This window comes from Panulirus ornatus, chromosome 15, assembly GCF_036320965.1.
Source record: "Panulirus ornatus isolate Po-2019 chromosome 15, ASM3632096v1, whole genome shotgun sequence".
In the NCBI taxonomy this organism is placed as follows: domain Eukaryota; kingdom Metazoa; phylum Arthropoda; class Malacostraca; order Decapoda; family Palinuridae; genus Panulirus; species Panulirus ornatus.
Genome location: NC_092238.1, coordinates 10762068 through 10787243, shown reverse-complemented (window position 1 = coordinate 10787243; position 25176 = coordinate 10762068). Strand labels below are relative to the sequence as shown.

The window sequence follows — 25176 nt, the reverse complement described above, 5'->3', positions numbered from 1 at the left end:
AAAGCAACAGAATTAGGAACACAGAAACCTGTGTTCAAGATTACGCTTGAAGAAAACGGAAACTATAACCAAGATCACGATAAAGAAATAACCCGATTGTCACCAAACAACTGTTGTCTCGATGGCGTTTAACTTGCCGTAACTACGAACAGCCATCTAGAAAACCAAGAACTCAACCACGGGAAGAAGAATGTTACCTCTAAAAGGACTTAATGCGCTCTCTCTCTCTCTCTCTCTCTCTCTCTCTCTCTCTCTCTCTCTCTCTCTCTCTCTCTCTCTCTCTCTCTCTCTCTTACGTTGGAGGCTCCAGTCACGGACATATTCCACATCAAAGCCGGGACTTGATTGAAATATAAATTTGGTTATGAAAGGGAAAAAGAAGAGACAAGGGAAAGTACTAAAGAAATTTTGGAGGTTGTGAAACTTCTCTCTTAAACTGTGCCATGTCATAGGTATTGGGAAAGACATGAGAAGATAGAGAGTTCTAAGGCTTCGAGGTGTAACAAAAGTAACAGTTATCAAAACAAATTACCCTTGAGTTGCCAACGGCCACACAGTAATCATGTGACGCAGCAGCTTGTCGAGTATCACGTGGTCAAGCTAGTGGTGGGGGCACACAAGCAGCAAGCCCTCGGGAGATATGTTAAGGAATGGATACTTTCCCCGTGGACTAAATAATGATGATACCCAAACCAGGAGTGCCAGACACACCAAAAGAACTACCGTCCTATTTCCCTCCTAGAGGTTCTAGGTATTTTTTTTTGAAAGATTAACTACAGAGAAGAGGAAACAGAAAAAAAAAATAATTTCTATAACCCAAACCAATAAAGCTTCCGGAAGAGCAAAAACATCGTCACTGCAACAGTGACTGCGGCAGAAATCGCTATTTTTAGTAAACAAGGAATAAATTGCACAGTTACACAAAGAGATATAAGCAAAGCCTCTGTTATCTAAAGTGTGCACTAGCGGCCTACAATACAAACTACTACAGCTAAGCATGAGATAATACAGAAAGACTCCTGTGTAAACTTTTAAACTTACGCGCTACAGAAATCATCATCAACTCTGCAAGTGACACCGAAATTTTCTCCACTGAGACGAGTCCTCCAAGGCAGCGTCCTATCACCATCACTATTCATAACTTAGCTGACATTCCCACACCAATTGCTGCCATGAGCATGTTGGTCTCCTACGCTGATGACTCTACACAAATAGTAGTCTAGAACAACACACTTCCAGAACACAGTTGTCTAGCTCTGTCAGAGACAACCAGACTAAACAGATTGAAAACGGACCGGAAGAATACATACAACAAATAAATTTGTTAAATTGCGCTAGGAAGAATAAAACCCAGCAATGTGAACAAAGTGGGAAACAAGATCATATCAACAAGAGGTCCACACAAGGAAAAGCGGCCCTATCCCGCCTGTACGTATTCTGGCACCTTCTGGAGATTTCAGTCCATTAGCCTATTCATTTACCAAAAAACAGCAGTAGGCTCAAGATCGAGCCTTGAGGCAACCCAGCCCACCTCCAGAATGCATGTTTTACCGATGTCTTTCAATTCTTTCCAATAAGGAGCTCGCACCTTATTCCCTAACTGTAAGTAGATCTAGCTTCTTTTTAACCTCCTGTGAGGTAAAGTGTCAAAAAGCTCCCTGGTAGTCCAAGAACACACAATTTACCCATCCCTCTTTTTGATCTAAGATGGAGCCATCCCTGTCATGAAAGTCTAGAAGATTGGTTACGCACGACCTCTTTCCCAAAAAACAGCGTTGTCTCCAGTCATTTGCTTTCCAGTTACCTTTTCCAATGTTTTACAAACCACACTAGTTGAAGAGACTGCCCGGTAGTTCAGTGCATTTTCCTGGTCTCCTTTAATACAGGTATATTTGCCCTCCAGAACAACCCTTTCCAATAGTAACTTTAACTTACTGAAAAATATTTCTGTATTGATCTGGCCAGTGCCTCCGTACACTCACCACTTATAGGTAGACTTCATCAGGACCATAGGCCTTATATGATGACGTCATATGTCACTTCCATCAAATATCGCACTTTGCAAAAGTTCATCCCCTTCCTCCTTGGTAATGATAAGTGTCTTATCACCCTCTACGGTGAAGACTTTTGAATTCATAATTCAACTCTTGAGATGTTTCCTCGTTATTCTCTCAAGACTTCTTCCCTCCCAGTCCCTTAGCCTGATTAGTTGCTCGTTAACCGAGTGTTTGCTGCTGATGAACTTAAGGAAAAGCTTTGGATTGTTTTTTAGCTTTCTTCCACAAAGTGCTTTTGAAAATCTTTTCGTGTCTCCCTCCTCATTCTACGGTACTTATTCCTTGCTCTCCTGTATCTTTCATATGCTGGTTGGCTGCAGTGTCTTTTATATCTGCAGAGTGCATCACTCAGCTCTCGCTTTATGTCATTTCTCTTTGAACCATATCTCATTCTATTTGATCCTCCACCTCCATTGGCTACCAAAGGCACCCATGTTCTAACCCCTTTCATGCTGATTCCAAGAACAGTCTGCAACACTGGTCACCCTCTTATCACAGACCTCTCTCTCCCAACAAAATATTATCATGAAATTTGATCAGTCCCACGTAGTTACCACGACTGCATTTCCTCTCTGGTTCCAATGCCCGCTCTGATCCCTCTCATGCATCCTCCATCACTAACATGCGCAAATCCAAGCACTTCAAGATTACTCTTTCCAACAAGAGCATCATACTTCATATGTTCTGCTTCCATGTTCGTGTGAAGATACGGTCAAGTACAGATGGCCTATAATCACCCACAAGTTCTCGTATGCTCGGTGACAAATTGATGCAGGAAATTCTGAGTACTCTTAAAGAATGTTTCCATGACTCAGCATTATCCATGGGACTCGAAGTTCTCCCAATCCATTTCCCTGTAACTGAAGTCCCAATTGTCCGTACTTACCACCGCCTAGGACTGTTTCTCGTTGCTTTCTTCATTACGCTATGTATATACCTGTTCTGGATCGTTGCAGTTCTTTGGATGACTGTAACCTAACAGTATTTTCAGTCGCTTTTTTATACTGCCTGAGGCAGCATAGGCAACTGAAAACCCTAATAATGGTCATCCCATTAGCGCTCCACACACACACACACATATATATATATATATATATATATATATATATATATATATATATATATATATATATATATATATATATCCTTGCCTAAGCGAGATGCACAGTATATCGACTAGCCCCAAGGGGAAGATGAATACCTGGGTGGAATGTGGACCGACTGTCGCGACCAGGCTTCCTACCAACATAAGTTTACACAGTATGTATTGTCTGAAGCCACTGCCTACTAATACCTCCCGAAATAAGATACATGTTTAGAAGGTTAACCTCAGCCCCTTCCCTCCTTTATCATCCGTCGCTTCTTGCTCTTTTGTATCCTTCGGGACATTTAAAGTCCAAATGCTAATTTCATCTCCACTACTCCCACAGTGTCAGGGGTTGTAATCTCTTCAAAGGTGCCTGAATCTAAGCTCTTTCCATTTGTGAACAGGCCGTCGCAATTTGTATACAGAACCTTTATCCTGAGGCACTTGCTGCTGGCTAGTTCTGGCCTCGTTGGTTGGATGAGAAGTGTAGGTGTTGTTCCTCTAACCTGATCTGACTTCAGTCGCTTTTTGCCCTTTGCCTGTTTTCCTTGGCTATCTCTCGCTCTTCCCTCCGTGTGTCACTCTTGATAAATATTGTCTTGAACTCTTCTCTTTTTTTTTTGTGTGTGTGTACCGACCAAACACAAACACACACACACACATATATATATATATATATATATATATATATATATATATATATATATATATATATATATTTTCTTTCTTTCTTTTTCTTTCAAACTATTCGCCATTTCCCGCATTAGCGAGGTAGCGTTAAGAACAGAGGACTGGGCCTTTGAGGGAATACCCTCACCTGGCGCAATTCTCTGTTCCCTCTTTTGGAAAATTAAAAAAAAAACGAGAGGGGAGGATTTCCAGCCCCCCGCTCCCTCCCCTTTTAGTCGCCTTCTACGACACGCAGGGAATACGTGGGAAGTATTCTTTCTCCCCTATCCCCAGGGAAAATATATATATATATATATATATATATATATATATATATATATATATATATATATATATATATATATATATAATATCATATTAGATAGTTACCTTCCTGCCTCTAGGAGCCTAACTACTATGGGGCCCCTACATCACTCAAGAAGCAATCCTTGTCCATTTGGTGGGGCCATAGGTCATAAAATGCTATGATGTTGAATGTATCTAAGTAGATAGTGCTGGGCAATTGAGCTGTAACTGCTCAAGGTCTTCACTGTGGAAGTCATATTATGGGCATGTAATGTTGCATGGATGGATGTTGTCAGGACCATCAGAGAAAGTGTAATATGTCTATGTCTGGGGAGTGTAATTTTAGGTAAGTTTATGTTTGATGAGGTGGGGTGTAAGACCAACCTGTGATGACTAGTTTATTGCTTGCTAAGTCATTTCACTTTGTATATATTTTGTCACTACACTCTAAACTCTCCCACCTGTCCACCTCCCACTGTTTGCATGCTACACACCCCTGCTTCACACTTTAGCATCCACTGCTCATATATATATATATATATATATATATATATATATATATATATGGAAATTACAGTATGTGTCCTGGATAGTGTGATAATATGCGAGATGAGCGAAACTATGATCCCGAACACTTAAGTGTTGGCTCTGCTCTGCACCCGATGGATACAGGCTGGGACATTATACAGTACAAGTTAGTGTCCCAGAATCAGTTGGGGGTGCCCTCATCAGTTGAATGATATATCTAGATCCGTGTAACTTCACGCATTATACGAATTTACAAGAAGTAAGTAATGAGGGACGATATATATATATAAAGGTTAGGCCTTTGCCTATCACAGGCCCGTGTCTATCGACATCTCGTCTCCCCCCCCCCCCACCCACTCCCCCTTTTATCCCATATAATTTCCTGCAATATATGCAAGTTATACAGGTCTAGAAACAGCTATTCAGATGATGACGCACGAACTGATTTTTGGACACTAGCTTATATAATGTCCCCGTCTGTATCCAGTTGGTGCAGAGCACAGCCGCCACTGCGGATATTCAGGGTCATAGATTCTCGCAACTTACCACATATAACTTGAATTCTGGGAACTACAATATCAAACACTAGTGCAAGTCCTGTACTTTTCATAGTGGTATTTCTTTAACCCGTACCGATCATAGTTCATACTACTATTGCTACCTTGTCTTTCACTATGTCTTCCTCACGGGTAAAAGCGGTGTCACTGACGCGTACTATGCCTTCTGTCAAGCAATCTGATGTACGGGACTGTGAGCAGACAAATGTGATTAGCAAAATACTCAACATGGTCACGATGCTTATGAACAACATCTTAAGATACCCACAGACCTAAAGGACTAAGGTTTCGACAACTCTGTGACTATTTTAACGATAGTAATGTCCTTAGACATACCCTTAGCTATGTAGACCATGCACATAAATATACAAATCTTATTGATTTTCCATATGTAATGATCACCACATACTGAATCTTATTAACCAAGACGTACCCTAATCCTCCTTGTGAACCTCTGTACACTACATTGTAATAAGTTTATACCTGCTCCTGGATCCACTCTGGCCCACCCGCCACCCACCAGTGTTCATGTATTTGTACCCTACTATATGTTCAGTACTCATGTACCTGCATATTTATGTCCTATTGTGCCCATGTTGACTTACACAGTTGGTATGAATATCTATTATAACAGCCAAATCATATACTTTCTTTAATACATGTACACAACCGTCAGTTTATAAGACTTTTGTTGTCGTACCCTAAAACTCTTCAGCATCATTCTCAGAGCCTATACATTATGCATGTCGTATGTCGTAAATGTGATGTATTTTGACCTGCATTACTCTCAACGTCATCTGTACATACTGCCATGTGCTATTAACACTGTTCCCCCCCTGTTTCTGGAGGGATGAGGACCTTTTGAATCCCCTGAGTCCTGACCCACCTGTCACCTGCCTATGCTGATGTACTGCATCCACTGTGCGCTCTCAGCTTGCCTCCACCTAGTACCTATATGCCCTTCGCCATATCACATAAATACTTTGCTTCTATGTTCTTTGACAGAGTCGTTTCAGATGAGAAATAATAAGCGAACTGACACAAATGTAGTGGGTCCTTGCGAAAAAAACCCAATAAACTTTAACAAAATTTGAAACGTTAGATAGTAACTGACAACGCAACGCGTCCTTATCTTAAAAACTAGCTAGGTACCCGGGCGTTGCTGCCACTGACGCACTAAAGTTGTTTTACTTGTTCTTATGAACTCGCCAAATTCTAGTTATCATGAAGCCATGTAAGCCATTCAGATATTCGAGATTCAATTCAAGCAAGAATTAGAACCATAACAATTATCTTTAGGTGAACCAAGTGTGTTTTTAAGATTATTAAACCGCTTGGAATCAGGTCTGTAAATGTCGAGCTTTGATTGGCTCTCCGCTGGGGCGTGGCCACTGATGCCTGTTCCTAATAGGCTGAGCTCCGGGCATGATCTGGGGCCGGGCTCGGAGGACAAGCGAACAGTTACCACCAGTGTGACGCAGAGGTAAGTGTGATAAATACATTTTCAAACTGTAATTGATAACAATATCGCAAGAGGTTTACACTGGCTGTGACTTCGAAATTGGATTCATATACAATTACAGTAAGAGGTCGTTCATGTCAAAGAACTCGGAAATGTACAGATTGATAACTGGTTCTAGTAGCCCTCATCCTATGGAATTCTGGCCAGTTCCTTATACTGTGAGATTGTGTGTATATTTCGGATTATATACGAGTTAGTACCTAGATGATGAACCAGACACTGGCAGAAATCCCAGAAAGCCACACACACACACGCACAGTAACGCTAACGTGAATGTGACCTTTGGCAACATGTCAAATGAAAGTTCTCTGAAAAGTCTAACGAGCTTGATAAGCGACCTAGGCGCACTGTATCGTTTGTTTACTTTGGCAGAGTAACAGTGATTCTAGAGCTCGCGAACGTGACTAAATGGAATATGATACAGTACAGTTCTCAAGTGCTGCTGCATGTGAAGGTACATTTATTATTCGTGAATTTATCACTCGTCCGTTCACGTCTCATACTAGATTAGATATGAATTGATATCTGAACGTCTCTGATGAGCGGCAAAATAAATTGATGGAAGGAATGTAATCTAGTTTGACGCACGTAATTAAATTTGATGCTCTTAACATGTGATGCACCAGCTGAGCCAAAATCAGGTAAGTCTGTCATTACACTCTTGAACACGGAATGAGTATTATTTCCTTAAACTGAGCTCTTTATCACCAGTGACGGAAGCACGTTTCAGTGTATAAAGTTTCGTGTGTTGGATTACGGGAATGCCTGTAAGTGAAGGAAATGCATCGCAATCGGATATGTGCGCATACTCTCCTTCACCACTTTCTAACCACCTTCACAGGAGCAGACACATACCAGTACTACTATATGCGCTGTCCACTAGTGTTCAGTTTATCACTAGAATATGCAAATGCTCTTACAGATCATTAAGAGTACCCATACTTTCTACTGCTATCACCAGAGTACACATACAGTCACCACTACTAGATCACACACACACACACACACACCATCCACCACACCGGATAAACACATTATCCAGAACCATTTTAACCACCTGATTAGACACGTACGCACATGCCACCACTAAAGTACAATACACAACTCTGAGCACCATTGAAATGCATTTCAACTCTCGTCTCTCACGACTAGGATACACATATACTATCCACTACTGTAATCAGAGTACACAAAGAAACCTCATACCAAAAATCAATATAAAGAACAAACAGATGACCATCATCAGGAGGCAAAATTTCAGGTTTGGCTCATTATGGATGCGGGGCTGTGTTGGTGGGGGACAGGTAATGTTGGCTGGCTTCCAAGAGTCTCCCCTCCCTCTCTGTCCGTAGCGTGTCACCACAGGCTGGGCCCTTGACTTACTGCCTCACACTACTGAAGCCTTAACTTGCTGTTAGTGTTAGAGTTTATGTCAGTTTAATGGAAATTAAAAGTGTAGCAATAATTGCTCGCGTGGGAAATATTGGTGAACGGAGCTCGTTATCCGTGGAATTACCTATTTGTGCTGTAGAGAGAAGAAATTTTGTACTCGTGACCTCCTTCTCTTGGATATTCATTACAATCATACAATTTTTCTAACTTATGAATTTTGTCTACACGTATTATTTACGCGTTCACCCTTTAATTATAAACTGTAAAAGTACTTCTTTACATTTTTTCTAATTTCTTGCTTAATTTCTTATGTCCCTGAGATGTTCTACCCCTGAGTCTTTCGAAAAAACTTTTCACTGTCTACATTATCATTCTGGTTTAAAAGCTTAAAGGCTGTGATCAAATCGACCCTCACTCTCTGTTCCATGGTGGGTAAACCTAAGCCTTTTCCCGAAACAGCTCTCATAATTATAATACTATTTGTGTGTGTGTGTAAGTTTGCCATTCCCCGAGTTGTGAGGTATCGCCTGGAACAGATATATATATATATATATATATATATATATATATATATATATATATATATATATATATATCCCTGGGGATAAGGGAGAAAGAATACTTCCTACGTATTCCCTGCGTGTCGTAGAAGGCGACTAAAAGGGAAGGGAGCGGGGGGTTGGAAATCCTCCCCTCTTTTTTTTTTTTTTTTCCAAAGGAAGGAACAGAGAAGGGGGCTGGATGAGGATGTTTCCTCAGAGGCCCAGTCCTCTGTTCTTAACGCTACCTCGCTGACGCGGGAAATGGCGAATAGTATGAAAAAAAAAAAAAAAAAAAAAAAAAAAAAATATATATATATATATATATATATATATATATATATATATATATATATATATATGTGTGTGTGTGTGTGTGTGTGTGTGTGTGTGTGTGTGTGTGTGTGTGTGTGTGTGTGTTTTGGCTCTGAGTGAAACGAAGCTCAAGGGTAAAGGGGAAGAGTGGTTTGGGAATGTCTTGGGAGTAAAGTCAGGGGTTAGTGAGAGGACAAGAGCAAGGGAAGGAGTAGCACTACTCCTGAAACAGGAGTTGTGGGAGTATGTTATAGAATGTAAGAAAGTAAATTCTAGATTAATATGGGTAAAACTGAAAGTTGATGGAGAGAGATGGGTGATTACTGGTGCATATGCACCTGGGCATGAGAAGAAAGATCATGAGAGGCAAGTGTTTTGGGAGCAGCTAAATGAGTGTGTTAGTGGTTTTGATGCACAAGACCGGGTTATAGTGATGGGTGATTTGAATGCAAATGTGAGTAATGTGGCAGTTGAGGGAATAATTGGTATACATGGGGTGTTCAGTGTTGTAAATGGAAATGGTGAAGAGCTTGTAGATTTATGTGCTGAAAAAGGACTGGTGATTGGGAATACCTGGTTTAAAAAGCGAGATATACATAAATATACGTATGTAAGTAGGAGAGATGGCCAGAGAGCGTTATTGGATTACGTGTTAATTGACAGGCGCGCGAAAGAGAGATTTTGGATGTTAATGTGCTGGAGGGATGTCTGATCATTATCTTGTGGAGGCGAAGGTGAAGATTTGTATGGGTTTTCAGAAAAGAGAGAATGTTGGGGTGAAGAGAGTGGTGAGAGTAAGTGAGCTTGGGAAGGAGACTTGTGTGAGGAAGTACCAGGAGAGACAGAGTACAGAATGGAAAAAGGTGAGAACAAAGGAGGTAAGGGGAGTGGGGGAGGAATGGGATGTATTTAGGGAAGCAGTGATGGATTGCGCAAAAGATGCTTGTGGCATGAGAAGCGTGGGAGGTGGGTTGATTAGAAAGGGTAGTGAGTGGTGGGATGAAGAAGTAAGATTATTAGTGAAAGAGAAGAGAGGCATTTGGACGATTTTTGCAGGGAAAAAATGCAAATGAGTGGGAGATGCATAGAAGAAAGAGGCAGGACGTCAAGAGAAAGGTGCAAGAGGTGAAAAAGAGGGCAAATGAGAGTTGGGGTGAGAGAGTATCATTAAATTTTAGGGAGATTAAAAAGATGTTCTGAAAGGAGGTAAATAAAGTACGTAAGACAAGGGAGCAAATGGGAACTTCAGTGAAGGGGGTAAATGAGAGGTGATAACAAGTAGTGGTGATGTGAGAAGGAGATGGAGTGAGTATTTTGAAGGTCTGTTGAATGTGTTTGATGATAGAGTGGCAGATATAGGGTGTTTTGGCCGAGGTGGTGTGCAAAGTGAGAGGGTTAGGGAAAATGATTTGGTAAACAGAGAAGAGGTAGTAAAAGCTTTGCGGAAGATGAAAGCCGGCAAGGCAGCAGGTTTGGATGGTATTGCATTGGAATTTATTAAAAAAGGGGGTGACTGTATTGTTGACTGGTTGGTAAGGTTATTTAATGTATGTATGATTCATGGTGAGGTGCCTGAGGATTGGCGGAATGCTTGCATAGTGCCATTGTACAAAGGCAAAGGGGATAAGAGTGAGTGCTCAAATTACAGAGGTATAATTTTGTTGAGTATTCCTGGTAAATTATATGGGAGGGTATGATTGAGAGGGTGAAGGCATGTACAGAGCATCAGATTGGGGAAGAGCAGTGTGGTTTCAGAAGGGGTAGAGTATGTGTGGATCAGGTGTTTGCTTTGAAGAATGTATGTGAGAAATACTTAGAAAAGCAAATGGATTTGTATGTAGCATTTATGGATCTGGAGAAGGCATATGATAGAGTTGATAGAGATGCTCTGTGGAAGGTATTAAAAATATATGGTGTGGGAGGCAAGTTGTTAGAAGCAGTGAAAAGTTTTTATCAAGGATGTAAGGCATGTGTACGTGTAGGAAGAGAGGAAAGTGATTGGTTCTCAGTGAATGCAGGTTTGCGGCAGGGGTGTGTGATGTCTCCATGGTTGTTTAATTTGTTTATGGATGGGGTTGTTAGGGAGGTGAATGCAAGAGTTTTGGAAAGAGGGGCAAGTAAGAAGTCTGTTGGGGATGAGAGAGCTTGGGAAGTGAGTCAGTTGTTGTTCGCTGATGATACAGCGCTGGTGGCTGATTCATGTGAGAAACTGCAGAAGCTGGTGACGGAGTTTGGTAAAGTGTGTGAAAGAAGAAAGTTAAGAGTAAATGTGAATAAGAGGAAGGTTATTAGGTACAGTAGGGTTGAGGGTCAAGTCAGTTGGGAGGTAAGTTTGAATGGAGAAAAACTGGAGGAAGTAAAGTGTTTTAGATATCTGGGAGTGGATCTGGCAGCGGATGGAACCATGGAAGCGGAAGTGGATCATAGGGTGGGGGAGGGGGCGAAAATCCTGGGAGCCTTGAAGAATGTGTGGAAGTCGAGAACATTATCTCGGAAAGCAAAAATGGGTATGTTTGAAGGAATAGTGGTTCCAACAATGTTGTATGGTTGCGAGTCGTGGGCTATGGATAGAGTTGTGCGCAGGAGGATGGATGTGCTGGAAATGAGATGTTTGAGGACAATGTGTGGTGTGAGGTGGTTTGATCGAGTAAGTAACGTAAGGGTAAGAGAGATGTGTGGAAATAAAAAGAGCGTGGTTGAGAGAGCAGAAGAGGGTGTTTTGAAATGGTTTGGGCACATGGAGAGAATGAGTGAGGAAAGATTGACCAAGAGGATATATGTGTCGGAGGTGGAGGGAACGAGGAGAAGTTGGAGACCAAATTGGAGGTGGAAAGATGGAGTGAAAAAGATTTTGTGTGATCGGGGCCTGAACATGCAGGAGGGTGAAAGGAGGGCAAGGAATAGAGTGAATTGGATCGATGTGGTATACCGGGGTTGACGTGCTGTCAATGGATTGAATCAGGGCATGTGAAGCGTCTGGGGTAAACCATGGAAAGCTGTGTAGGTATGTATATTTGCGTGTGTGGACGTATGTATATACATGTGTATGGGGGTGGGTTGGGCCATTTCTTTCGTCTGTTTCCTTGGGCTACCTCGCAAACGCGGGAGACAGCGACAAAGCAAAAAAAAGAGAGAAAAATATATATATATATATATATATATATATATATATATATATTTTTTTTTTTTTTGCTTTGTATGGGGGTGGGTTGGGCCATTTCTTTCGTCTGTTTCCTTGGGCTACCTCGCAAACGCGGGAGACAGCGACAAAGCAAAAAAAAGAGAGAAAAAAAAAAAATATATATATATATATATATATATATATATATATATATATATATTTTTTTTTTTTTGCTTTGTCGCAGTCTCCCGCGTTTGCGAGGCAGCGCAAGGAAACAGACGAAAGAAATGGCCCAACCCACCCCCATACACATGTATATACATACGTCCACACACGCAAATATACATACCTACACAGCTTTCCATGGTTTACCCCAGACGCTTCACATGCCTTGATTCAATCCACTGACAGCACGTCAACCCCGGTATACCACATCTCTCCAATTCACTCTATTCCTTGCCCTCCTTTCACCCTCCTGCATGTTCAGGCCCCGATCACACAAAATCTTTTTCACTCCATCTTTCCACCTCCAATTTGGTCTCCCTCTTCTTCTCGTTCCCTCCATCTCCGACACATATATCCTCTTGGTCAATCTTTCCTCACTCATTCTCTCCATGTGCCCAAACCATTTCAAAACACCCTCTTCTGCTCTCTCAACCACGCTCTTTTTATTTCCACACATCTCTCTTACCCTTACGTTACTTACTCGATCAAACCACCTCACACCACACATTGTCCTCAAACATCTCATTTCCAGCACATCCACCCTCCTGCGCACAACTCTATCCATAGTCCACGCCTCGCAACCATACAACATTGTTGGAACCACTATTCCTTCAAACATACCCATATATATATATATATATATATATATATATATATATATATATATATATATATATATATATATATATATATATATATGAAAGTGTTACCGGACTCCATCTATTCGAGGCTACATCGCGATTGAAGTCACCTTTGGCGAAGTTGTGCTTTGGCGTAGTCTCAAAATAAAAAACACTTCAAAAAGGGGTATACATTTCCCTGCTACTGGAAATAGCTCAACCTTGAGTTGCAGGAGCCTTCAGGAAGGTCTTGGGCAACACTACGACTCTGTCAAAGAAACTGATCCTGGGTTGATTATGAATAAATAAATATATATGAAGCGATCGAGGGAAACCACGGAAAGGTCTGTGGGAGCTCCGAAGCATATTTGGGTAGATTCCAGTGCTCCTCGTGTTCGTTTGGTCAACCCTTTGTCCAGTACCTCAGCCCCTTGCCACCAAGGGACATGCGCTTGAACAAACATGTACGATGACGTATGATGACAAGTTTATGTTCACTTATTCTCTTGGTCATACTTCGCCCCGTTTCCCCAGGTTTATAGCCGGACATTAGCACATCAAAATATGTTTAGAAAATCGAGCAAATAAGCTTGGAGGTCAATCATTTTTAACTCGAAACCACAAACAATAGACTTCTTTAGCGTAGAATAATCCACATGTGTCAGATGTCTCCATTTATATCAATCTCGCCTTGATTTACCCAAAACTCAAGTTGGAAATCCGATAATTCTCAGTTTTCACTGAAATCTGCTCTCGCTGGAATACCATGGCTGATCTCTTTCCGTTCTCTTAAAAAAAAAAAAAATACTTTATGAAAAGGCTGTTAGTAACTATAAATGACGTGTCTTTACTCCTTATTAATCCCTGATCTTCTGTAACGTAATACTTTAATACCATTAGAAACTTACGCCCACGTTACACCGGTTTCATAGGTTTTTGCTGTGGATAGAGAACCAGCCACGCGATAATTCCTTTGTTCAGAAATTATAAATAGTTTTTGCCTCGTGTTTTTTACTGTTAGTTCTAAACACAAAGGTTTACATTTTTTGTGATACTTTTACAAGTGCCAGTTTCCGACAAGAAACGTGTCTCACTAACACACACCAAACTATTTGAAAAAATAAACACTCATGTCACAAAGAAACACTCGTTTCTCACATAAAGAAACACTCATGTCTCACAAGTACTCACCTCTCAACAACACGAACCATATCCAAAAATACAACCATGTCTCGCCTACACTAACATGCTTCAGTAACATAACTCATCGATGTCTGGACACAAACGAAACTGTCTCAGTAACACAAACACAATTTCAACACAAGCATAATAGTTTCTTAACCGTATGAAAAACTTACATCTCAGCAACACGAACACACCCAAGCCTCACCAAACATAAACACACCCATGCCTCACCAAATATAACACCTCGCCAACAACAAACATTCCCATGTTTCTCCAACACAAACATTCCATGCCACACCAACAGCCATATCTCACCAGTACAATCACAACTATATCCTCAGCGGTACAAAAACTACAGTGTCTCAGCTATGCTTCCACAGATATCATATTAACCGTTGCATAACCGTGACGACTCAGGAGAGACTGCCACGCCTCGCCAAGTCACACATAACTCTGCAAGCCGCAGCAAACTAATCGTGTGTTATCACCAGCCTTGTCTACAGCCAGCACAACCATTTCTTATCAACAAAGACACTGACGTTATTGCTGATAACAGACGAGTTTCTTTCCAACAACAACACAGTTATATCCTATGACCAGCGGTACAGAAACTATCTTACCTCTAACTTTCCAACAGCACCACATAATACTGCTACCAAACATAAAACCATTTAACCAATATTTCTACAACATCCTATTAGTAAAAATTCCTTATATTCGAAAGATCGTATTAACATTATCATTACTAACGGTTCAACTACCCAACTTCAAAGTCAACATCATTAACAAACAATTTGTGTAAATTTTATTTATCATATACTATGTGTTATGTACTACTAATCATAACAATTTGATGTTTAATACATTTAGTATCCGAGTATTTGTTTATAATGTTATTCTATAGTAAGAATTATTCATTTAATGTAAGACTTGATTGACGATTTATGTTTTGTCAGGAGAGGAGATGAAGGGACGCGAGATGCGCTTGCTGGTGCGGGGGGCGTCGCAGGTGGTGAGGGTGGCAGCATCCGGAGAGAAGGTCAAGCTACGGGAGTCCATGAACGACCTGGCCATCGTCACCGCTACCGAGGACCAGGGGGTCTCCATCGCCGTGGACAAGTGAGTTAATCTCCCTTATGAACTTTAAAGTAGATCCTGGAATGCGATGATCACCGTAACTCTGATGGTATCATCCTATGACCATAGTGACACTTAATGATCACAAGATAATCAGATTCATGTACTGTGAAAAAATCTCTTAAGTAAAATGACTCAATCCTTGATCACAGCGATAATCTCCTGAGACAGACAACGACAAACGAAGACCTCGAATACCTTCATTCACCCTATTCATTCCTATGCTTCGTGAATATGAGAAATAAACCTTTCATTATAAACCTATAGTACAACAGATTAATACCTAAAAGTGATCTCGTTCCTTTTAAAAAGTGACAGTTCGTTTATGTTATCAGAGATTTAGGGAGAACAATACGACTTGCAGCCTGCATCAAGTGTGCGTCTGGTCTTCATTTATTTCTGGTCCAAGTGGGCTGGGGCTGGTGAAAATATTCGGACCCGATATTCCTATTGAATATGGTTGGAAGTTTCGTCTAGGGTCTTCTGGTACATTAAAACATCAAACTCCTCGGACACAAAAACACCTGAGATAACCAGAGCATTCACTGGACTCGCAAATCTTCATAGATATACAAGACTTTAAGTGGGATGAAACATGATTCCCTTTTCTCAACCCTCGAGATAGACAACTCTTGTGAATTTCTCATTAAACAAAGTCCCTAGTCACAGTACAAAAGTTAGACAAACTCTCGAAAAAAAAAAGTAGGGAGTTTGACACCCATGTTTATAACGTGGATTTGCCAACAGAAGATACACTAGCTTTCATTAGAGTCCGGGTTTACAACTGCTCCATCAGCTGCAGGCAAGCTTTGCTTTTTGTGCGGAAAAAAAATAGCATTTCAAAAAATTAGCCGCAAAACCAGAGTTTCGACAAATCTGCTTCAAAAGCAAATGTAACACGAAAACCCACTTGTTTGCTTTCATGTTAATAACCCTCCAAATTTCATAATCCGGGTAAATAACCAGTCCAACTAGCTTTGCAAACGTACAACGAATGCTTCCAATAACAAGTCAATGCTTTCGAACGCAGTTTAAAATGCAACGCAAATCTGATCTGAAACTAGGCCATCGAGAACTGTATGTCTGATGATATCGTGTGAAATGTACTGTTCAAATATACTGAATCACTGATAAGGTAATAAGTGGACATTATATCTAATCCCACAATCTAGCATGATTTAAAACACATACAACATAATTGCAAATAGCACACAGGATGGATAAATGGAAAGCCTATTATAGCCTTTGCCATATTCTCGAACCTCATGGCAAGGGAAATGATTGAGGTTTTGAATAAACAGCCAATTTACGCTCAAATATGTATAAAAAAAAATAAGGAACGTTAATGAACAATGGGAACGAGTCAATACCTGAATATGAGTACAGTAGCCTGTTGGTTTTATTAAGTTCACCGATACCTTTGTCATTCTGTATGTGAACCACTGGCCTAATGGCAACTCATCACACAATGAAAACTACATACTGAGCCACTGGGACAGGGTGGTATTGCAAATAAGAACGGCTGTACATCCGGTAATACGAGTTTGCACTCGCTCAGTAGACAACAGCACCATATAAGTCCGAGAAACTGTAACCACTGCACCTAACCGCTCGACCCCGCTCTTGGTTAGGCTACGTCGGCTTTGGTATTTGGAGTAGTACATTGTCAGATACCATAAAGCGATCAGTAATGTAAATTTTTTACGAAGAACTCGTCTATCAAAACGTGATAGGGGTGACATAATTATGCCTATGACCATCATGCAAAACGAACGGATGTGATAAAATTCAGAGAAATGCTTTTGGGGGGAAGTTCAAGTGTATATGCAATAGTCTCGGCTACACACTAGATCTTTCATATTTGGTATTTTTTTTATTTTAACATCAGTATATCCGGTGTATGATGGTCGATAACGCAAGACATAAATGGTAGAAGTACACTACAATGTGATATAGCAGACTTCAAGACATACTTGAGACGCTATGAATATCAACGTTGTGAAAAGGACTCGATACAACCAACCAGAACCACATATATCTTGGTTGCATAAACCATAAGGGCACAATTATGGGACGCGAGACTACTGCATCACACGACAGTTGTGCACGACAACTTCAGTGACTCCCGGCGCATCTGTGCGGCAGTATATTCCCATGTAACATTCTAGAAGTGTAGGGAACTATATCGACAAACTGCACAGCTGTAAGGCTGACGTAAGAACTCTACAGCACGATGAACTATAACCACAAGTCCGGTGATACATGATGAGCTACGTACAATGACACCTCCAGAGTTATGGCACGGTAGATAGTAATAATACAAGGTATTTACGGTCTCTAATCATCTTCCCTACAGGGACGGGGTAATAGCGGCCGTGGGTCTGGACAAGGAGGTGGAAGCGCAGTTCCCTGGGGCGTCGTGGGCGGAGGTGGTGGATGCCTGCGGCCGCTCTGTGGTGCCCGGCCTGGTAGACGCCCACACTCACCCAGTGTGGGCGGGTGACCGCGTCCATGAGTTCGCTATGAAGGTTTGACATTTTCGTAGGTACATTAAACACACAGACTTTAAAGTTACTCTTGGCATGTCCTGAAGGTCATATTTAATTACTTATTATCGTACAAGTAATTGTCTGATTTGCATGTTACTCAAATTTGTCAGTAACTTAATTTTCTATCCAAAATATTGAATTACGGAATCACCGAGCTGCGAAACCCAATGGTGTGGAACACGAAGTGGCGTCATTAGTAATCTATATGAGACGTTGGATAACTATTACTGACTGGGGAAAATACGATTCATGAGTAAATGAAGTAAATGGTCTAGGTAAGAGAAAAAGGAGAAAGTGGGAATATTTGAAGACGTGAGGTAAATTTCAGGTGGTGAAGCAAGTAATGAAGTCAAGAGTAACTGTGAAGTCACAAAGCTACTGAATTGTGGACTTGAGAGAGAGAGAGAGAGAGAGAGAGAGAGAGAGAGAGAGAGAGAGAGAGAGAGAGAGAGAGAGAGAGAGAGAGAGAGAGAGAGAAATGCAATCTGCCATTATTTTATTTCGTGTGTCAGAAACACTGTCAGTTGATTTCCACTTTTCTTTTATTCCAGTTAGCGGGTGCGAGCTACATGGAGGTGCACGCGGCGGGGGGCGGCATCAACTTCACAGTGGAACACACCCGGGCAGCCTCCGAGGAGGACTTGCTCGATCTCCTCCTGCCTCGGCTGCACCGCATGACGCGCGCAGGTCAGTTACCAGCTAGGACGCACTCGCATAGATACAGTTACCAGCTTGAACGCACTCGCATATATAAAATTTTACGTTATTCTATGTGATACCTAGGTTTACCAATGCTGGTGAATATGATCAGTAATGCCGAAAAAAAAAATGTAGGTAGAATTGGTTACGAAATGATCAGTGATTGTTGAATGTTTCACCGAGCAAAAGATGTTTCCCAGTTTACTATTAAATGTTACTGATAATACAGAACCAGATCATTGTACAAGGGTTATGCAGATCAGACTGACAAAGCGCATTGCTAAATCATCATCACCCCCGTCTCGAGGTCCAAGCGCTAGTGAAATCTGAATAGGTTCTCAACAACTACTATAGACTTTCTGTTATTCTCCCCAGCATAGAATATGGTCATTTCAATATATGTCATTTGTTGTTACAATGAGTGCTTGCTGTATCTGTTACTCACAGGTGATTGTGGTTCATCACCCTATTAACATAGGTTAAGATAAAGATTACCATGATTTCGTATCCTCAGAATACAAGCTATGGTATGATCAACCCCATCTGTCGGCAAGCACACAATCTCTTCTTTTAATTCTTGACCTTCCAAATACAAATACACCATTTCTACCTCCTTGGGTCCTGAAACCCACGATATTATTTCTATCACTTCTACCTCCGCAAGCCCATCCTCTGTACCCCCTCCAAACACCAACGTTAGTAATAACGGGTAGCCCAAATGAATATACATTAAATTCTTTAATTCAACTTTTCCTTCTCTTCCGACCTGATCAATCTAAAGCTGGCTCTCTACCTGATAAAGCCACTCTTTTTTTCGTACTTTATTTTCCTCTAAATCAACTTAGAATAACTCTGATGTTAGTCCTCTATCCTCATCTTCCAAAGAACCTATGCCATCCCGTTTATTTTCCTAGCGCCAGGTCTTTCAAGTACTCTCCCAAGGAATATGGCTTAAATGGTATAACTCCTCGAATTCTTAGGAACTGTGCATCTAAGGTGGTTCCACTTGTTGCTCGACTATTTCGCTTGTCTAAAAAGCCAGACTTCTTTCCTTCCTCTTGGAAGCATGCCTCAGTACAACCCATCCCTAAGAGAGGAGACTTCTCTAAAACCTCCAGTTATAGCCCAGCTGCTCTCACATTTGCTGTCCAAGACTTTGAAACTCTCCTTAACTCTTACTTTTTCGAACCCTTAGAACCCTATTCCCTTCTTTATGATCATCAATACAGGATTCTCAGTGCCAGGTCTAATGGTGATCTTTCCTTTGTGATTCACCTGTGGTCCTCCATTTTGGGATTTTGGTGAAACTTCTGTCATAGCCCTCGACATCCACAAAGCATCTGACAAGGTGTGACATTGTTTTCTAAACATCTTTACTTTGGTTTTTATGCTTCGCTTTGTTCCCTAAGGTACAAAGAAGTTCCTCTTTGGCCGTTCCATTGCAATTGCTATACATGAAGCGACTGCTCCCTCTTATCCTATTCAAAGGAAATTCCTCAGGATTCTGTTTTGTTGCTTACTGTCTTCTCTATAAATTATATCTCTTCAAGCCCTATTCACTCTTGTGGGGTTGACTTCAATTTCTACATTTCAAGTAATTTACTCTCTCTTCTCCACATATTCGTTCTCTGTCTCACACTGAACATATTTTCTCTCTTGATTCGGACCTGTGCAACGTCCCAGAATGAGGAAACAGTAAACTAGATGAACCTCTGAAACGCAATTTCTCCTATAATCTCTTTCTAATAATCACTCTTTTCCCTCTTTTTAAACTCAACCAATAACATAAACGTATTAGGCATAACCATATCCTCTACTTTGTCATAGAAACTCTACATAATCATCACAAAGCCTGCTTTGCAAAAGCTAGGGCTGCTGAATGGGTTCCGAATTTATTTTCCTAGTAAAAGGCTGTTTCATATCTACATAGGCTTATTCGCCCTAGTGTGAAGAACCTCTCACATATATGGGGTGTTTTTCTTCTACACCTCAAGGCCCTTATGCATTGTGAGAGTCCGTTTGGTCTTAGAAATATCAGCAACACCAGAAGGTGTTACATTTCCATTGGTGGAAGCACCATGACGCTGACGGCCTTATGACCGTGGTTGCTAAGAGGCCTAGAACCCAAACAACCAATCCAATTATGACCATTCAAGTCTAATTGCCGCAATGCTCTCTCTCTCTCTCTCTCTCTCTCTCTCTCTCTCTCTCTCTCTCTCTCTCGGTTCTACAAATATCATTTTGGCCAGTGTTCTCGTGAGCTGTTTGCGCGTCTCCACTCAAGGGTTGGATCCGATATGGACGTATGGTTGCTGCTTCTCACACTCGAGGTTGACCGGTATGGTACCTCTTCCTTCCCCTCCGAAAGCTAAGCTGTGGAATTACTTTCTTCTTTTCGTCTTATAAACTTCCAGTCTTCAAATTCAGTTTTACAAATATAGGATGTCCTGATTAATTTCCATATTTTTTCACTACTCTTCACCCGAGAGGCCTTCGATTGAGATAAATTTTGCCCGTATGATTATGTTCACTATAAAAAAGTAAGACATCCTTTGCAAAGTAAAAAAGAGATTATGATTAAAACGTTACTGTCCAAAACAGCAGCTGGCTCCATTATGAAAACAAATATGCTTGTCTGTGACTAGTCGTCTCTGCCCGTACAAGACCAACGGTCAACTTATAGCCAACAGGAGGTAGAAGCTCCTCCCTCTGTTGTTAGTATGCGTTGGACGACGTATATCGCACGCCGACTGCCAACATGATCGATCGTACTCCTCAGAACTTGACATAATACAATCGAATGCTGCTCCTGCCAGGCACCTTCATAACTGTAATGTGGCCGGAGAGTTGTGGTATCTTCTCTTTCTTATCTATAATTTTTCGATACCATTATTTGTTAACGCGAAAATTGCGTTTTGGCGGTGACAGGAAGACAAGAATTCAATTATTGTTATCGACTGTACCCCCGCAGGCACGACTCTGGTAGAGTGTAAGAGCGGTTACGGCCTGGACGTGGAGACAGAGCTGAAGATGCTGCGAGTGTTGGAGAAGGCCCGTCCACATGCCAACCTTACCATCTCTTCCACATTCTGCGGCGCTCACTCAGTACCCAAGTAATGCTTTCACTGTATGACTTCTGTGACGGCTACAAATTGATATATATATATATATATATATATATATATATATATATATATATATATATATATATATATATCGTGTGTGAAGTGTATTACTTTTTACTTTAGACTTTAGAAAAAGCCTAGGGTGTCAACCTGAAGCACACAAATGTTGAGTGACGATCTCCCCGCAGGGGCTTGACAACAGAGGAGGCGACGCGGCGGGTGGTGGAGCAGCAGCTGCCGGCCGTCAAGGCCGCCATGGACGCTGGGGAGGTAAAGCCTGTTGCTTACCAGGAATACATAGGCAACCACTAGCTTTCCTGTGACCATTACGAGTTCTAAGAACGAAGTCCTTTCGTCTGAACTTTACGTACTATATATATATATATATATATATATATATATATATATATATATATATATATATATATATATATAGCTTTGTTCATCTCAAACCAGCACTTTAGATATATCGTATTCATGTGTTGTGTAAATGGACATGAAACATCTTGTACACCAAAACAAAAACATAACATTGTGTTTCACACTTGATTTTGTACCTGTTTCTGGTTGAAAATGGTGAGCAGCCACACTAACATCAGCTTCCCCTGTAGTTGAAGGTCGACAGCATCGACGTTTTCTGTGAGCGTGGGGTCTTCGACGTGGACCAATCACGACGCATCCTGCAGGCCGGCCAACGGGAGGGACTTTTGATCAACTTCCATGCTGACGAACTCCATCCACTAAAAGGAGCAGAGGTAAAAACATTAGATTAATATAAATTGTAAATACCATCTTAAAAAGAGTAACACAAATTGAAATGTTCACATGAATGTTATAAATGCACGCTTTCACTGGTAAAAGTTTCGTTCCCGTTTTCTCTGTCGTGAAGTTTTCTTAACATTGCAGTATACCATATTAGCAACATTTTGTTATAGGATCAACACGGCTTCTTCCCCACCGACAGATGGGAGCCTCCTTGGGCGCGGAAGCCATGAGTCACCTGGAAGAGGTATCTGACGAAGGTATATCGGCAATGGCGCAGGCAGGCACCGTGGGCGTCCTGCTCCCCACCACCGCCTACATCCTCCGCCTCACCCCGCCGCCCGCACGTGCAATGATCGACGCTGGTGTTCCAGTCGCCCTCGGAACAGATTTCAACCCCAATGCCTTCTGCTTATCTATGGTGATTTCATTGTCAAAGCATATACAAAATACATTTTCAAATCAGTACAATCATCAGTATACTGCAGTATGACAGTAATCAGCAGAATAACATTCCAATCACACATTGGCTGACGGCCAGTTCATGACTCGTCCCCAGCCCATGGCGATGCATTTGGCGTGTGTCATGTTCAAGATGTCCCTGAACGAAGCGCTAATTGCTGCCACCCTCCACGCCTCCCATGCTCTTCGCAAAGGTCAGACCCACGGCTCCATAGAACCCGGCAAGGTGGCTGATCTGGTCATTGTGGACGCTCCCAGGTACGTTTTGGGTAATTCACCTGGTACAAAACTTGCAGGCAACGTTCCAGGTTAATATTTATTTCTGGCAGGAGTACGGAGGGAATTTAATTTTCTAAGTACCTTTTCACTATATATTTTTCCAGCGAGTTTGGACGACCAGTGTAGTATTTTTCTGGCTGAAGAGGAAGGCAGAGGATTTTTATATAGCCAAGCTATATAAAGTTGGACAACTATATTTCATATATATGTGTCGTCTTGATTACGGATAATTCGTATAACCTGAATTCTGTCACTAAGAAGAAAAATCATGGAAAACAAGCGTGTAGTAATCTCATGAATAGTATCTTAGTTACTAAATTCTTAGATCTTGTTGTTCAGCTCCGTTTTTTTCTTTTTACGATGTTACATTTCTTCCTGCTGGTGATGATATTTAATCCATGTAGTGGTTCTGCTTTAACAGTTCCGATTTTTGACGACCTGCCTGACCTTTCAGATGGGAGCACCTGGTATACCAACTGGGCGGCGCCGACCACGTTATCTCGCACGTCATCAGAGCTGGTCATGTGGTACATACCAGGCACTGACCCCTCACCCTCCTCCAGCTTGACTGTTTATCTTCGCCACAAGACAACCTCCAACACCTCTTCTGACATGTTCTGCACCCTGTATTGCTTGTCGTGGGGTCCCTGTGCAATTAAGTTTTAACTAACCCTAGCCACGATGTTGAAAGTGGTCGACCGACGAATTCATGTTTACCATAGAGAAATCAACTCCTGACTCACCTGTGATTAGACCTCTTAATACTAATCCCCAGACTTAAGACTTGCCCTCGAATCCATCTCTGCCACGTCACAAATTCAGACCCCTGGCTTGCTGTTAAGTCCACATATTGACTTAATCCACTGACTTCTGACTGAACTATAAGTCTACTCCAGCCATTAATATAGGACTTCTGAATGACTTGGATCCATCTCAACCATTAATTATGAAACTCTAGATTGAAGTTAGACTTACGCCAGCCATGGAGGAAAACGCAACTGAACTTTGACCTAAGCGAATCAGTAATAAGGAATATCTTCTGACATTTGTTCCGACCTTTGACAGCGAGTCTCATGACCTTGGTGGGATTATGTAGCAACAGCTCTGAACTGTTACCAGCTACAGATACCAGATACAGATTTATACTTTTTTCCTGACTCGTCAATGATATATTCTTTTAGCTTCCACTTTTCTGCACTTTTGATGTAATTCATGTCCAATACTAAACACTGCTTCCTGAAGACTTTTCCGTCCTACGCTAATAGATTTATCAGCCCTTTGACCACATAACATTCCGACCATGAGAGGCAGATTGTACCAGAACACCTACCCACCGAGAGATGATCTGCTATACAGAACATGAACGAAGATCATTTCCAGAGGAACACACATGAATACCAGAAGGAACAAAGTGGACTAATTGAGTAGGGGTGGAAGTGTTGAATCCTATAGAGCAAGGAGTCAAAGGGTTTGGATAATTTCTTGTGTCACAAACTACGTGGATCTGAATCATTATATACTGTGTAGACTCTTGAAGGACTTTACCATGAGTCGCTATAGACTGTGTAAGCTTCTAAGGGATTTTGATATATTTACATGAAAACAAAGGAAAAGTATGTACATAGTTTTATTAACATTTGACCTTAAATTGCTTGACTAAAGTGAGCATGGCTTTGAATGTGACGAAATTCCATGTAAAATATCAAAACGTGAAATATCTGAAATGTGACCTTTTATTATGTACAGTCGATACACTTGCCGTGCTCTAATTTGAAACATGAGACGAAGTAGTTTTGATATATTCATCCTGGGTTTGGCCTGCTCATTTGGCAACGACTACAACACAAAGGCAGGAAAGCTGTTAGGAGAGTTGCAAATGGAAGGGTGAAGGAACTTTCCTTAAATGGAATTATATGATATAACTCCTATCGTCTCTTGTCTGTTATAATGGTACTTTCATGTGCGTGTTTGTAATATTTACATGAATATCAAAAATCTGTTTAACAGAACAAGGAAAATATGATTAAGATTATATATACA

General features: G+C 41.2%; 1 protein-coding gene across 1 annotated transcript; it reads left to right on the top strand.

Annotated features, from left to right (window-relative positions):
- Positions 1-7312: 7312 nt before the first annotated feature.
- Positions 7313-24752, top strand: LOC139753726 (probable imidazolonepropionase). The gene is made up of 10 exons (XM_071670481.1): positions 7313-7367; positions 15080-15242; positions 17617-17788; positions 18361-18496; positions 21480-21621; positions 21822-21903; positions 22245-22388; positions 22598-22816; positions 22955-23115; positions 23591-24752. The coding sequence occupies exons 1-10, from the start codon at positions 7328-7330 to the stop codon at positions 23679-23681; spliced, it is 1350 nt and encodes a 449-aa protein (XP_071526582.1). The 5' UTR covers positions 7313-7327; the 3' UTR covers positions 23682-24752.
- The last annotated feature ends 424 nt before the right edge of the window (positions 24753-25176 follow it).

What these genes read in the sequence shown, in the direction of transcription:
- LOC139753726 (XM_071670481.1), top strand. Translation starts at nt 7,328, where the DNA reads ATGCTCTTAACATGTGATGCACCAGCTGAGCCAAAATCAG. An exon ending in ACCAGCTGAGCCAAAATCAG is followed by an intron (nt 7,368 to 15,079) that starts GTAAGTCTGTCA and finishes ATGTTTTGTCAG; the next exon opens with GAGAGGAGATGAAGGGACGC. An exon ending in CCGCCATGGACGCTGGGGAG is followed by an intron (nt 21,904 to 22,244) that starts GTAAAGCCTGTT and finishes CTTCCCCTGTAG; the next exon opens with TTGAAGGTCGACAGCATCGA.